The sequence below is a fragment of the Schistocerca cancellata genome, chromosome 11 (genome assembly GCF_023864275.1).
Source record: "Schistocerca cancellata isolate TAMUIC-IGC-003103 chromosome 11, iqSchCanc2.1, whole genome shotgun sequence".
NCBI classification, from domain to species: domain Eukaryota; kingdom Metazoa; phylum Arthropoda; class Insecta; order Orthoptera; family Acrididae; genus Schistocerca; species Schistocerca cancellata.
The window spans coordinates 100,095,975-100,112,644 of NC_064636.1; the positions used below are offsets into that span (position 1 = coordinate 100,095,975).

The following is a 16,670-nucleotide window of genomic DNA, read 5'->3' on the forward strand; positions in this document are numbered from 1 at the left end:
ACCTACTTTTGTTTGAAAAGTATCACCATTTCATTACTGTTTGACTTTATAAATATACCAATAATGACTGTTATATACTACTTTATTTTATAGGATAGAAGATCGCACATCCTTTGCAAATTTTATTCGAATGGATGTATTGGTATTTGAAGAACTGCTTCGTATGGTTTCGCCTTTGATTCAGAAGAAAGACACGGTGATGCGTCAGGCAATTACGGCCCGGGAAAGGTAAGTGCATTATTATATATTCGAAACGGAAAGTTCATTTTTATTTATAATCCATTGTAATTTTACGATCAATCTGAGACATGTTTAATATGCGTCTCTAGGCTTGCTGTCACACTGCGTTTCCTAGCGACCGGAAACACTTACAAAGATTTGGCCTATTCTACACGAATAGCGAACAACACGCTCTCCCGTATGATACCAGAGACTTTGACGGCCATAGCAAGCGTGTTAGGAGATAATGCTATACAGGTAAGCTCAAGATAAATGCTATAAGTATTTGCTACGATTTTCTACTTGGTACGGCACGACTGTGAAGTAAAATGTAATTTGCAGTGTCCACGTGATCCTGCCGAGTGGAAAGTAATAGAAGATGGGTTCCACAGCCTCTGGCAATTCCCGCATTGCATTGGAGCACTTGATGGGAAACATGTCAAGTTTAGGCCTCTGCGCTCTGATGGTTCATCATTCAGAAACTACAAAGGTCACGACAGCATAGTTCTTTTAGCTCTAGTAGATGCTAATTATAAATTTTTGTTTGTGGACATTGGCAGAAATGGAAGAATGAATGATGGTGCAATATTCAGAGAGAGTGCCTTGTTCATGAAACTCATGGATGGTTCATTAAATTTGCCACCAAAGTCTCCACTTCCAGGTAGTGACATCTGTGTTCCCTACATGTTTGTGGCAGATGATGCTTTTGCGTTAAAGGAAAATTTAATGAAACCATATCCTGAACGTGACATGACACCTGAAAAAAGAATTTTTAACTACAGAATTTGTAGAGCACGTAGAGTTGTGGAAAATGCCTTTGGCATAATGTCAAACAAATTCAGAATTTTGCTGCAGACTATTCCACTATCTGTTTCCAAAGTAGAGCTCATTACAAAAGTGTGTTGCTTGCTACATAATTTTGTACTTGCCAGAAACTCTCAAGGATATATCCCTCCAAATGTAGATGAATTACCATGTCTTCCTGGCATTGCTACTCAGGGTGCAAATCATAGTGCAGCCAGTGCAAGAGAAGTGAGACAACATCTGACATGGTATTTCAATACTGTTGGCAGAGTTCCATGGCAGGAAAGGTGTGTTCAGGAAGGTAACAGATAATGGTTTAATATGTTTCTGAGACATTACCTTATTCATTGTTTCATTTTCAGTCCTTTGGCATATTGACAGTGTGTGTGTGTGTGTGTGTGTGTGTGTGTGTGTGTGTGAGAGAGAGAGAGAGAGAGATAAATATAAATTTATATGTATCTAGAGAGAGAGAGAGATAAATATAAATTTATATGTATCTCAAGCAATGATTGGAACCTGTGCAAGACCTTGCAAAAATCTTATCTTATTTTGTATAACAGCTCCACAATTAATTACCTGGGACATGTAGAGAGCCACTATTATGAAATAATATTGTTCTTTGATGGTTATGAAGAAGGTATGGAAAGACCTACTAAACATTTATGTATCCCAAATTAACAGTTTTGGAAGACTGTATTTGTGGTAGTAAGGTACTGCACAATATTTTTTTCTGATTGATAGCACTTGGATGTATATGCTTATTTTTATTTTACTTATTTATTTATTTATTCATTCATCCAAGGATCATTTAACAATTATCTGGTATTTGTCACCATAATACAATGGAAAGACAAAGTTTGTAAATATACATATATGTGTACATATAAGTATGCTTTTGGGATAGAACAGCTGGTTGGTTGTGGCCTTGACACAACCTTGAGGAGGGGTAACATAAATCAGGATGGCCAAATAGGGCCGGCAACAACCTCTAAAATATGAGGTTACTATTCTAACAGTTGGATTGGCTCATCTGTTTAGCCCCTATTGTACAATGTTCTTTGATTTAAGTACTGTCTGTTCCAGATAACTTATAATACAAATGTGGTTTTACTGTTCACTTTTGGACACGGAACAGCATTTAGTGATAACTCTGGATCACAAATTTGCTGCTTTACACTGTGCTCTAACTTTAGTCTGCTTGGAAAACTGGCTCCACACTGGTAGACATACTTCTGTTCCCACCTCTGTCCTGAGTCTTCATCCCCTATCATTCACTTCAGATATTGGCACAGGATTACAGTATTTTACGGTGTCGGGATGATGATGTTATCCCATATTACTATTAACCGCTTCCATTAACACTGTATCAGTGATTCCCAACCTTTGTGAAACAATGTTTCTGCATGGAGTCAGATATTAGCTACTACCCATGCACATTAATTTTTGTTGCTACTACTTTTTGATAACCTCTTTTTTTATAGAATGATGGTGGTAGTCTCAGAACAACATGTTAAAATTGGTTCATTGTACTCCTGTTTGTAAGCCACTTCATCTTTTAGACTCCTTGCATTTGAAATACCAGTAACTAGAAGACACCACTTTGCTACTGTTCTGCGTGAGGACTTAATAATAATAATAATAATAATAATAATAATAATTTGTGTGGCACAATGGCAAAGTGCCTTTCTTTTGATGTGATGCCACTTCGGCAACTTGCATATTCCTAATCTAATACTTTTATCAAGATGGGACATGTCATTTTTGGCAGCTCCTCACATCACTGAAAGGGGAATGCTACACTAAAGGCAAACTGAAAATTTTCGTGGTCTGAACAGCCTTAAATTTTGCTTCCTGTTTTCAGGCACACTATCACCAGCCTCCTTTAGCAATGTAAGAACTATTACCTACTTTCTATTAATTTTGATTTATGTTTGAAACTGCAAAGAGAATAATGAAGCAATATATGGTTAAGAGAACTATGTACAACTCTGAGAATATATTTAGGCATTTATGAGGTCTCAATGTTATCATAGATGGCTGCTACAAGGTATGTGCATTTTTTTATCAGTTGCATAAAACTTTCTTAATCCGTATGCATGTATTCAAGAATATTGTCTATATTTCTATTCAGACAATAGATGTCTGTTTTTGTGTGAAAGAGATTTTCTGCTGTTCGTTTCTGTTTTTCTGTTCCAGATGCAGCTGCCGATACACCAACTACATGATAGGATTCACGTTCAAGAATGCTTGTGAAGTGTTCTGAAGAAAATACTGTTGCAGTTCGTGTGTCCATATTTAAAAAGTGTACAGAACAAAGCAGCCATGTAAAAAGACATTTTTTACTGTGTGTGTGTGTGTGTGTGTGTGTGTGTGTATTGAGCTAACTGCAGCCATTATATATGTTATGGGATTATTTGTTTATTAAGTAAATATCAAGCCATCCTGACTTGGGTTTTCGTGGTTTCCCCTTGTCGCTAAGGTGAATACCGGGATGATGTGTCTAAAATGCCACGGCCGACTTCATTCACATTATGTATTTCTCTGATACAGTTGTTAAATTTTAATAGGCAAATACAACGCATAAACAGAATTGGTTAAAAATGTTACTGCTTATTTTACTCCTGTTTCCTATCATGTTAAATTCCTATTGTAATTACTTATCATGCAGATGACTTGTATCTCTGTGTATTATTTAAATATCCCAGGATATTTTAACTGTATTCAATTTCTTAAATACAATTATATCATTAGATATCACAAGATTCCAGCTGCTATTATTTGTCACATAAGTACATGCTTCTTTTGGAATTCATACTATGATTGGCTACATATCTCAACTACTGCATTTATGGGTGATACTCTTGAAGTAATTTACCTACTCAGAGATTTAGAAATCCTTACTATCGAGTGGATTCAAAACAGCATATTTTAATTTGTTCTCATGAAACAGCCTGATCTAAATGTACAGTTAAGTGCAAAGCTTTCATGCAAGCTATGCTACTACATAGGCAAGTCTGCATAATGTTGTTACCAAATATCTCAAAGTACTTGGGTCATTTGCTTCAAATTTTTACACTGTCTAATGAACATCTGGATAGATAGGGGGTGGGGGTGTTACCAAAGTCTATAGCAAGATCTTTACCAATATGTTTTGTATTTTTATCTGATACTCTCATTCATATTGACATAGGCTATTTTTCCTCTTTTTTATAAATGTCTTAAGGTTTTCTGCATAAAGTTACTGCAAGAAAGAAATTGCTATGCTGTGAAAATGTACAGCTTAACCTATTCACACACTGTTTCAACCAACATAGTCCGGCATGTCTACCGTTATTCAAGTTGTTTCCCCTATCATAATTCTTCCTACTTATGTATAATCAAATTGTATACAAAATGTGCTGCTAAGTTTTCATCATAGCAATCATATTTACAGGAAAGAGGCCAGTTGCACTTGTGGGTTATGATTAGAAAACTTTGTAATCCTTTTCCTATGCAGATTAAAATTGTGAAATGTCATTGAAATTATTGTCCTCAAAAATTCAGTAGGAGAAGTCTTTAGAATACCCTGTATACTAGTTATCTCAATGGATGCACTTACTCATATTGAGACATTCCAATCAAGGCTCAGGATCATACAGTGGTAAGATAAGGATGGGGAGAGAGGGGTGCTAAAGATGTGTATCCAATTCCCACACATTTTACAATTGTCCAGCATTTCTGGGTTCGCTAGTATATAATTATGTTACAGGGATTTTACTTTACTCATTCCTTTCAGACAATGAGAAAGTTCTATTTCACTAAATGTCCTCTTTCCTGCATCAGTGTACTGTTTTACTTACTCTTTGAACTATTTTACAATTCTCCTTACTAGACATAGCTTATATTGTTTCTTTGGCAGTGTCTTATGTTGACTGCAATGTGGCCACTAGCAGAAATAGCCAAGGCTCTGCCTCGGCTAGTGGAACCCCATGGCAGTGAATGTAACAATATTAGCGGTTTAATTTCGAAATTGGTATTGATAATTGTTCTAGCTATTCTTAAACACCACTTTCTTATTGTGAAGATGCTGATACTTCATGAACAAAGGTTTCTTTGATTTCTTAGTATTGCATTTAATTTACCTTCCTGGAAAATTGCTTTCAAAACTGAAAAAATGGTTTAATATGAAATATGTTGGTAGTACAGCTAGCATTAGGATTATTAGAAACTTCACGAGTCAACACTACAGCTTTCTTTATCTACTTTTCCCTTTTTGCATCTGTCATTAGACTTTTACCATTAAATGTTTGAGAGTGCATTTACTGTTGTTAAAGTTGCTGTTCAGCTCCATGAGGATATGCACATAAATCATAAAAATGATCTTGCTAAACAACTGATTTCTGATTCAATTAGCAGAAATATTACCTTTAAATTTGAAGCTTCATTTTCATGTTAAGTGGAGTAAGTGGACAAAGGACCTTATAACACTTCTCGCATTTGTTTCTCGTTACCCTTAAAACAGACTTCTCAAAGCAGTTCAACAAAGCATTGTAAACATATGTATAAATTAAATCTCAGAAGAACTATACAAAAATCTACATCAATCCACCTCAATAGAATTTATGTCATTAGTAGAAGATTAATTATTTGTAACTAGTCATAACATTGCTGAAAAAAGGCTGAAATTTGTTTTTCAGAGACAATTAAATGTTCTCTCTTAAGCCTTTCATAAAATTTCAGGTTTGAGATAAATAGAAGTCTTACAGCAGGGAAAAAACGTTTATTTTATCAATATTTCATATGGCAGTGGAATGATGGGCTATAAGTAAATGACATCAATGAAGTAATGGAATGACAATTTTGTAATTCAATGACTGGCATCTTTCTTTACTGTATGTTGCCCAACAAATAAAGATATTGTTGGCCAAGATGTTAGTGGAAATTAAAGGGAACTTGGAAGAAAGGAATAAAGTAAATAATTTTAAATACCATTTATTTTCTGTACATCATGAAAATCACAAACTTACACAATTTCACTTTCACTCGAGTTCTGCATTTGTATCTGTAGATCTTTTAGTTTTGCTTCCGTTGTTACATTGACAAGATCTCTTATTAACTGCATTCTGATTTCATTGCTCTTGATTTCTTTTGCAAGGTTACCAATGAATATCATGCAGCTGTCCATTGTTAGTTCTGCCGAGGGTTGTTGGCGGCCTTGGGTGGCACATATTTTATTGGCTATTACCTCAACAGCACTCATGTACCCATCACCAGGCCTCTTTCTTCTTCCATCCCTGCTTTGAGTGGCATGGGTAGGTGGTGGTGGTGGTGGTGGTGGTGGTGGTGGTGGTGGTGGTGATGCTGTTGTTGTTGCTGGTGCTGCTGCTTCTTCACATTGTTCCCCAATGCATACACCATCCAGCACATCCACATCAAGACTATAACAGCCTTCGATGTTTTGATGTGGTGATGGTTGTACATCCACAATTTGAGAAGAGAGACTGCATGTCTGTAAATTGAAAAACGTTCTGAAATTTATTGTAATACTATAACTGAATGAAATGCATAACATACCAATGAACAGTTGAGCATACTGAAGTTTTGTAAATAATGTAAGAGACAGTTACTACATAAGGGGTAACTTCTATTTAAATTACATTTTGTTATTATAAAAGTGGGGGGGTGGTGTGGGGTGTTCTTTGCCCCAATTTCAGGGAAACTGAGGCAACTTTTTCCCTCTGACAAATTTGATCAAAATAGCTCCACAATATTTTCATTGCTGTCTTTCACACCTGAAGCAACTTGGGATGAATCTTAACACATTGAAAGGAATACTGTTTAAGAGATTAGTGTTATTACAGTGGGTATGAATGCAAACAAAAGCCAAGAGCACACCAATATGCAAATTACAATACACACAAAATCTGAAAGAATTCCAGTAATCCATAACAAATGGAACATTTGCTAAAAAGTCACAAAATGCTTCTGAATCAGTAAAAGGTACTAGTAAACAACCTGATAGAAGGAAGAAACCAGGCAGTGCTTGATTGTTCTAGTGATGGAGACATATCATAATAACAAATTGCAGATGAGGAAATTCAGATGAAGACTGGGAATCATACAGAAGAAATAAAACCATATCAAAACCACAGAGAAAACTGACACCTATCCACAAGCAAATTAGGCCTAATCCACACTAGGGCTACTTTGCTCCAGTTTTTAAAAGGTTAAAAAATTTAAAAAATAATCCCTTCAGGGTTTACTATGGTTCTTAAATAGCTTCAAACAGAATAACCTCATTTTCAAAAGTAATTTTACAAAACTACTACCCACTACATGATTTTGTATGAATAACTACGACAGTGGAGCACAGTATTCTAATTGCATATGTAATGTGTCTAACACCCATGAAATTCAGTTTTTGTCTTAAGTAAATAGGTAACTTACCTCTTCACTTTCATTATCCTCAGTCATGGAATGTTGAGTGAGGCCTATGGCTGTGCTTTTACGAGGCAAGTAATGATCCGCCAAAAACATTAACTTCTCGTAATACCATAAAGATGGTTTGTATATCTGAAAAATTGTAAGTTCATATTAACTTAGTAAAATGTACGTGGGAAAGCTACATCGTAATCCATTATCATTCAAGATTATGTGCTTTCAAAAATCGGGTGAATATTCAGTGTGATACTTCTAGGAAATAGTATTAAGCCCGTCTCACACGGAGCAAGATTCGCTGCAAGTTTCCTTGCTGGCTCGCGCGGCGGCTGCCTTGCGGGCTCCGTCGTCTGCTAGCGGGCTACCTTGCTGGGTACCTTGTAAGATTTCCAGGATGGGTCCGGTGCTATTTTTCTTGCAAGGTTCCCTGCATGCTACCTGCGTTGGCCAATCGTGAGACGTTTCGTTTGTGACGTCAGACGCGGAAAGCTTGAGCTGGAAGCCTTTGTTCGTAGTTGCTTTTCTGTTGTTGTGAGGTGCGGTACGAAGTTATTATTATTATAATTATTAAATAATGGCACCGCAGTGGTCCAAGGAAGCAATTGAAAGTTTGATATGTGCGTATAGGGAAGAACGGTGTCTGTACGCCGTAAAAAGCGCAAATTATTACAATAAACACTTGCGTGCAGAAGCACTCGAAAGAGTTGCAAGTGCCGTGTGTGTTGTTCGACAATACACGACGAGCAAGGAGTGCTACAACAAAATGCACAATCTACGAACTCAATTCAAAGTGGAGCACGCCAAAGTGAAATCAACGATAAGCAGTGGCGCTGGGATGAACGACGTAAGTACAAAACTATGAATTTTGTGTTGAATGTAGAAACCTACTACTTGCAAAAATCGGACACATTTAATACTATTTCCTAGAAGTATCACACTGAATATTCACCCGATTTTTGAAAGCACATAATCTTGAATGATAATGGATTACGATGTAGCTTTCCCACGTACATTTTACTAAGTTAATATGAACTTACAATTTTTCAGATATACAAACCATCTTTATGGTATTACGAGAAGTTAATGTTTTTGGCGGATCATTACTTGCCTCGTAAAAGCACAGCCATAGGCCTCACTCAACATTCCATGACTGAGGATAATGAAAGTGAAGAGGTAAGTTACCTATTTACTTAAGACAAAAACTGAATTTCATGGGTCTTAGACACATTACAAATGCAATTAGAATACTGTGCTCCACTGTCGTAGTTATTCATACAAAATCATGTAGTGGGTAGTAGTTTTGTAAAATTACTTTTGAAAATGAGGTTATTCTGTTTGAAGCTATTTAAGAACCATAGTAAACCCTGAAGGGATTATTTTTTAAATTTTTTAACCTTTTAAAAACTGGAGCAAAGTAGCCCTAGTGTGGATTAGGCCTAATTTGCTTGTGGATAGGTGTCAGTTTTCTCTGTGGTTTTGATATGGTTTTATTTCTTCTGTATGATTCCCAGTCTTCATCTGAATTTCCTCATCTGCAATTTGTTATTATGATATGTCTCCATCACTAGAACAATCAAGCACTGCCTGGTTTCTTCCTTCTATCAGGTTGTTTACTAGTACCTTTTACTGATTCAGAAGCATTTTGTGACTTTTTAGCAAATGTTCCATTTGTTATGGATTACTGGAATTCTTTCAGATTTTGTGTGTATTGTAATTTGCATATTGGTGTGCTCTTGGCTTTTGTTTGCATTCATACCCACTGTAATAACACTAATCTCTTAAACAGTATTCCTTTCAATGTGTTAAGATTCATCCCAAGTTGCTTCAGGTGTGAAAGACAGCAATGAAAATATTGTGGAGCTATTTTGATCAAATTTGTCAGAGGGAAAAAGTTGCCTCAGTTTCCCTGAAATTGGGGCAAAGAACACCCCACACCACCCCCCCACTTTTATAATAACAAAATGTAATTTAAATAGAAGTTACCCCTTATGTAGTAACTGTCTCTTACATTATTTACAAAACTTCAGTATGCTCAACTGTTCATTGGTATGTTATGCATTTCATTCAGTTATAGTATTACAATAAATTTCAGAACGTTTTTCAATTTACAGACATGCAGTCTCTCTTCTCAAATTGTGGATGTACAACCATCACCACATCAAAACATCGAAGGCTGTTATAGTCTTGATGTGGATGTGCTGGATGGTGTATGCATTGGGGAACAATGTGAAGAAGCAGCAGCACCAGCAACAACAACAGCATCACCACCACCACCACCACCACCACCACCACCACCACCACCACCACCTACCCATGCCACTCAAAGCAGGGATGGAAGAAGAAAGAGGCCTGGTGATGGGTACATGAGTGCTGTTGAGGTAATAGCCAATAAAATATGTGCCACCCAAGGCCGCCAACAACCCTCGGCAGAACTAACAATGGACAGCTGCATGATATTCATTGGTAACCTTGCAAAAGAAATCAAGAGCAATGAAATCAGAATGCAGTTAATAAGAGATCTTGTCAATGTAACAACGGAAGCAAAACTAAAAGATCTACAGATACAAATGCAGAACTCGAGTGAAAGTGAAATTGTGTAAGTTTGTGATTTTCATGATGTACAGAAAATAAATGGTATTTAAAATTATTTACTTTATTCCTTTCTTCCAAGTTCCCTTTAATTTCCACTAACAACTTGGCCAACAATATCTTTATTTGTTGGGCAACATACAGTAAAGAAAGATGCCAGTCATTGAATTACAAAATTGTCATTCCATTACTTCATTGATGTCATTTACTTATAGCCCATCATTCCACTGCCATATGAAATATTGATAAAATAAACGTTTTTTCCCTGCTGTAAGACTTCTATTTATCTCAAACCTGAAATTTTATGAAAGGCTTAAGAGAGAACATTTAATTGTCTCTGAAAAACAAATTTCAGCCTTTTTTCAGCAATGTTATGACTAGTTACAAATAATTAATCTTCTACTAATGACATAAATTCTATTGAGGTGGATTGATGTAGATTTTTGTATAGTTCTTCTGAGATTTAATTTATACATATGTTTACAATGCTTTGTTGAACTGCTTTGAGAAGTCTGTTTTAAGGGTAACGAGAAACAAATGCGAGAAGTGTTATAAGGTCCTTTGTCCACTTACTCCACTTAACATGGAAATGAAGCTTCAAATTTAAAGGTAATATTTCTGCTAATTGAATCAGAAATCAGTTGTTTAGCAAGATCATTTTTATGATTTATGTGCATATCCTCATGGAGCTGAACAGCAACTTTAACAACAGTAAATGCACTCTCAAACATTTAATGGTAAAAGTCTAATGACAGATGCAAAAAGGGAAAAGTAGATAAAGAAAGCTGTAGTGTTGACTCGTGAAGTTTCTAATAATCCTAATGCTAGCTGTACTACCAACATATTTCATATTAAACCATTTTTTCAGTTTTGAAAGCAATTTTCCAGGAAGGTAAATTAAATGCAATACTAAGAAATCAAAGAAACCTTTGTTCATGAAGTATCAGCATCTTCACAATAAGAAAGTGGTGTTTAAGAATAGCTAGAACAATTATCAATACCAATTTCGAAATTAAACCGCTAATATTGTTACATTCACTGCCATGGGGTTCCACTAGCCGAGGCAGAGCCTTGGCTATTTCTGCTAGTGGCCACATTGCAGTCAACATAAGACACTGCCAAAGAAACAATATAAGCTATGTCTAGTAAGGAGAATTGTAAAATAGTTCAAAGAGTAAGTAAAACAGTACACTGATGCAGGAAAGAGGACATTTAGTGAAATAGAACTTTCTCATTGTCTGAAAGGAATGAGTAAAGTAAAATCCCTGTAACATAATTATATACTAGCGAACCCAGAAATGCTGGACAATTGTAAAATGTGTGGGAATTGGATACACATCTTTAGCACCCCTCTCTCCCCATCCTTATCTTACCACTGTATGATCCTGAGCCTTGATTGGAATGTCTCAATATGAGTAAGTGCATCCATTGAGATAACTAGTATACAGGGTATTCTAAGGACTTCTCCTACTGAATTTTTGAGGACAATAATTTCAATGACATTTCACAATTTTAATCTGCATAGGAAAAGGATTACAAAGTTTTCTAATCATAACCCACAAGTGCAACTGGCCTCTTTCCTGTAAATATGATTGCTATGATGAAAACTTAGCAGCACATTTTGTATACAATTTGATTATACATAAGTAGGAAGAATTATGATAGGGGAAACAACTTGAATAACGGTAGACATGCCGGACTATGTTGGTTGAAACAGTGTGTGAATAGGTTAAGCTGTACATTTTCACAGCATAGCAATTTCTTTCTTGCAGTAACTTTATGCAGAAAACCTTAAGACATTTATAAAAAAGAGGAAAAATAGCCTATGTCAATATGAATGAGAGTATCAGATAAAAATACAAAACATATTGGTAAAGATCTTGCTATAGACTTTGGTAACACCTCCACCCCCTATCTATCCAGATGTTCATTAGACAGTGTAAAAATTTGAAGCAAATGACCCAAGTACTTTGAGATATTTGGTAACAACATTATGCAGACTTGCCTATGTAGTAGCATAGCTTGCATGAAAGCTTTGCACTTAACTGTACATTTAGATCAGGCTGTTTCATGAGAACAAATTAAAATATGCTGTTTTGAATCCACTCGATAGTAAGGATTTCTAAATCTCTGAGTAGGTAAATTACTTCAAGAGTATCACCCATAAATGCAGTAGTTGAGATATGTAGCCAATCATAGTATGAATTCCAAAAGAAGCATGTACTTATGTGACAAATAATAGCAGCTGGAATCTTGTGATATCTAATGATATAATTGTATTTAAGAAATTGAATACAGTTAAAATATCCTGGGATATTTAAATAATACACAGAGATACAAGTCATCTGCATGATAAGTAATTACAATAGGAATTTAACATGATAGGAAACAGGAGTAAAATAAGCAGTAACATTTTTAACCAATTCTGTTTATGCGTTGTATTTGCCTATTAAAATTTAACAACTGTATCAGAGAAATACATAATGTGAATGAAGTCGGCCGTGGCATTTTAGACACATCATCCCGGTATTCACCTTAGCGACAAGGGGAAACCACGAAAACCCAAGTCAGGATGGCTTGATATTTACTTAATAAACAAATAATCCCATAACATATATAATGGCTGCAGTTAGCTCAATACACACACACACACACACACACACACACACAGTAAAAAATGTCTTTTTACATGGCTGCTTTGTTCTGTACACTTTTTAAATATGGACACACGAACTGCAACAGTATTTTCTTCAGAACACTTCACAAGCATTCTTGAACGTGAATCCTATCATGTAGTTGGTGTATCGGCAGCTGCATCTGGAACAGAAAAACAGAAACGAACAGCAGAAAATCTCTTTCACACAAAAACAGACATCTATTGTCTGAATAGAAATATAGACAATATTCTTGAATACATGCATACGGATTAAGAAAGTTTTATGCAACTGATAAAAAAATGCACATACCTTGTAGCAGCCATCTATGATAACATTGAGACCTCATAAATGCCTAAATATATTCTCAGAGTTGTACATAGTTCTCTTAACCATATATTGCTTCATTATTCTCTTTGCAGTTTCAAACATAAATCAAAATTAATAGAAAGTAGGTAATAGTTCTTACATTGCTAAAGGAGGCTGGTGATAGTGTGCCTGAAAACAGGAAGCAAAATTTAAGGCTGTTCAGACCACGAAAATTTTCAGTTTGCCTTTAGTGTAGCATTCCCCTTTCAGTGATGTGAGGAGCTGCCAAAAATGACATGTCCCATCTTGATAAAAGTATTAGATTAGGAATATGCAAGTTGCCGAAGTGGCATCACATCAAAAGAAAGGCACTTTGCCATTGTGCCACACAAATTATTATTATTATTATTATTATTATTATTATTAAGTCCTCACGCAGAACAGTAGCAAAGTGGTGTCTTCTAGTTACTGGTATTTCAAATGCAAGGAGTCTAAAAGATGAAGTGGCTTACAAACAGGAGTACAATGAACCAATTTTAACATGTTGTTCTGAGACTACCACCATCATTCTATAAAAAAAGAGGTTATCAAAAAGTAGTAGCAACAAAAATTAATGTGCATGGGTAGTAGCTAATATCTGACTCCATGCAGAAACATTGTTTCACAAAGGTTGGGAATCACTGATACAGTGTTAATGGAAGCGGTTAATAGTAATATGGGATAACATCATCATCCCGACACCGTAAAATACTGTAATCCTGTGCCAATATCTGAAGTGAATGATAGGGGATGAAGACTCAGGACAGAGGTGGGAACAGAAGTATGTCTACCAGTGTGGAGCCAGTTTTCCAAGCAGACTAAAGTTAGAGCACAGTGTAAAGCAGCAAATTTGTGATCCAGAGTTATCACTAAATGCTGTTCCGTGTCCAAAAGTGAACAGTAAAACCACATTTGTATTATAAGTTATCTGGAACAGACAGTACTTAAATCAAAGAACATTGTACAATAGGGGCTAAACAGATGAGCCAATCCAACTGTTAGAATAGTAACCTCATATTTTAGAGGTTGTTGCCGGCCCTATTTGGCCATCCTGATTTATGTTACCCCTCCTCAAGGTTGTGTCAAGGCCACAACCAACCAGCTGTTCTATCCCAAAAGCATACTTATATGTACACATATATGTATATTTACAAACTTTGTCTTTCCATTGTATTATGGTGACAAATACCAGATAATTGTTAAATGATCCTTGGATGAATGAATAAATAAATAAATAAGTAAAATAAAAATAAGCATATACATCCAAGTGCTATCAATCAGAAAAAAATATTGTGCAGTACCTTACTACCACAAATACAGTCTTCCAAAACTGTTAATTTGGGATACATAAATGTTTAGTAGGTCTTTCCATACCTTCTTCATAACCATCAAAGAACAATATTATTTCATAATAGTGGCTCTCTACATGTCCCAGGTAATTAATTGTGGAGCTGTTATACAAAATAAGATAAGATTTTTGCAAGGTCTTGCACAGGTTCCAATCATTGCTTGAGATACATATAAATTTATATTTATCTCTCTCTCTCTCTAGATACATATAAATTTATATTTATCTCTCTCTCTCTCTCTCTCACACACACACACACACACACACACACACACACACACACTGTCAATATGCCAAAGGACTGAAAATGAAACAATGAATAAGGTAATGTCTCAGAAACATATTAAACCATTATCTGTTACCTTCCTGAACACACCTTTCCTGCCATGGAACTCTGCCAACAGTATTGAAATACCATGTCAGATGTTGTCTCACTTCTCTTGCACTGGCTGCACTATGATTTGCACCCTGAGTAGCAATGCCAGGAAGACATGGTAATTCATCTACATTTGGAGGGATATATCCTTGAGAGTTTCTGGCAAGTACAAAATTATGTAGCAAGCAACACACTTTTGTAATGAGCTCTACTTTGGAAACAGATAGTGGAATAGTCTGCAGCAAAATTCTGAATTTGTTTGACATTATGCCAAAGGCATTTTCCACAACTCTACGTGCTCTACAAATTCTGTAGTTAAAAATTCTTTTTTCAGGTGTCATGTCACGTTCAGGATATGGTTTCATTAAATTTTCCTTTAACGCAAAAGCATCATCTGCCACAAACATGTAGGGAACACAGATGTCACTACCTGGAAGTGGAGACTTTGGTGGCAAATTTAATGAACCATCCATGAGTTTCATGAACAAGGCACTCTCTCTGAATATTGCACCATCATTCATTCTTCCATTTCTGCCAATGTCCACAAACAAAAATTTATAATTAGCATCTACTAGAGCTAAAAGAACTATGCTGTCGTGACCTTTGTAGTTTCTGAATGATGAACCATCAGAGCGCAGAGGCCTAAACTTGACATGTTTCCCATCAAGTGCTCCAATGCAATGCGGGAATTGCCAGAGGCTGTGGAACCCATCTTCTATTACTTTCCACTCGGCAGGATCACGTGGACACTGCAAATTACATTTTACTTCACAGTCGTGCCGTACCAAGTAGAAAATCGTAGCAAATACTTATAGCATTTATCTTGAGCTTACCTGTATAGCATTATCTCCTAACACGCTTGCTATGGCCGTCAAAGTCTCTGGTATCATACGGGAGAGCGTGTTGTTCGCTATTCGTGTAGAATAGGCCAAATCTTTGTAAGTGTTTCCGGTCGCTAGGAAACGCAGTGTGACAGCAAGCCTAGAGACGCATATTAAACATGTCTCAGATTGATCGTAAAATTACAATGGATTATAAATAAAAATGAACTTTCCGTTTCGAACATATAATAATGCACTTACCTTTCCCGCGCCGTAATTGCCTGACGCATCACCGTGTCTTTCTTCTGAATCAAAGGCGAAACCATACGAAGCAGTTCTTCAAATACCAATACATCCATTCGAATAAAATTTGCAAAGGATGTGCGATCTTCTATCCTATAAAATAAAGTAGTATATAACAGTCATTATTGGTATATTTATAAAGTCAAACAGTAATGAAATGGTGATACTTTTCAAACAAAAGTAGGTGTTATGCGAACTAACCTCAACTCTTTATGAAGCATGGAGAGCACACCTTTCCCAGCGTTTCTCCTCTTAATCCAGTTTTTCGTCCATTCTTTCTTTCTTCTTCTCTCAGTAGCATGTATTTCTGCATCGTTTAGCACCAAAAGAGCTAATAATGCCAGTTTGCTCTGAACATCTGTACCTGAAGCAGCCATCTTCGTTCGACACAACACGCAGCCGATCTCAACACAACTAGCTGCCGACCTTGCACCGTGGGAGAGCTTCGGCATGGAAGATAGCCGGCTCCCTTCCCTGCAAGCTGGCAGGCATGCACGCCATCTCGCAAACTTGCGGCGAACCTTGCTCCGTGTGAGACGGGCTTAACTCCGGGGTGGGCCGGAAATGGTGGGGGGGGGGGGGGGGGGAAGCAGTCCTGCCGGACGCTCACTTCGCCGTGGCGCACGAGGGCAGTGCAAGTATTGCCTATCCGAAAAATACGGCCTCACTGTACACTGAATCAGGGTGTATACGACCCGGGAGATCTGGGAAAAACCCGGGAATTTTTCCTTGTTTTAGTTTTCAGTTAAATCTTTGTAACATTCACTGGTAAGAACCAGTACTCTGACAAA

At 36.5% G+C, this 16,670-nt stretch overlaps 3 protein-coding genes across 3 annotated transcripts; 2 read left to right on the forward strand and 1 right to left on the reverse strand.

Moving 5' to 3' along the window:
* Positions 1–296: 296 nt before the first annotated feature.
* Positions 297–1,425, forward strand: LOC126108640 (uncharacterized). The gene is made up of 2 exons (XM_049913949.1): positions 297–477; positions 562–1,425. The coding sequence occupies exons 1-2, from the start codon at positions 421–423 to the stop codon at positions 1,333–1,335; spliced, it is 831 nt and encodes a 276-aa protein (XP_049769906.1). The 5' UTR covers positions 297–420; the 3' UTR covers positions 1,336–1,425.
* Positions 1,426–8,586: 7,161 nt separating this feature from the next.
* Positions 8,587–10,040, forward strand: LOC126108262 (formin-I-like). The gene is made up of 2 exons (XM_049913490.1): positions 8,587–8,613; positions 9,552–10,040. Exons 1-2 carry the CDS (start codon positions 8,587–8,589, stop codon positions 10,038–10,040), a joined length of 516 nt encoding a protein of 171 aa, XP_049769447.1.
* A 4,581-nt stretch (positions 10,041–14,621) lies between these two features.
* LOC126108697 (uncharacterized) lies at positions 14,622–16,319 on the reverse strand. Its single transcript, XM_049914013.1, has 4 exons — positions 16,081–16,319; positions 15,838–15,972; positions 15,589–15,736; positions 14,622–15,504 (listed from the first exon to the last, which is right to left on the reverse strand). The coding sequence occupies exons 1-4, from the start codon at positions 16,254–16,256 to the stop codon at positions 14,731–14,733; spliced, it is 1,233 nt and encodes a 410-aa protein (XP_049769970.1). The 5' UTR covers positions 16,257–16,319; the 3' UTR covers positions 14,622–14,730.
* Between the last annotated feature and the right edge of the window lie 351 nt (positions 16,320–16,670).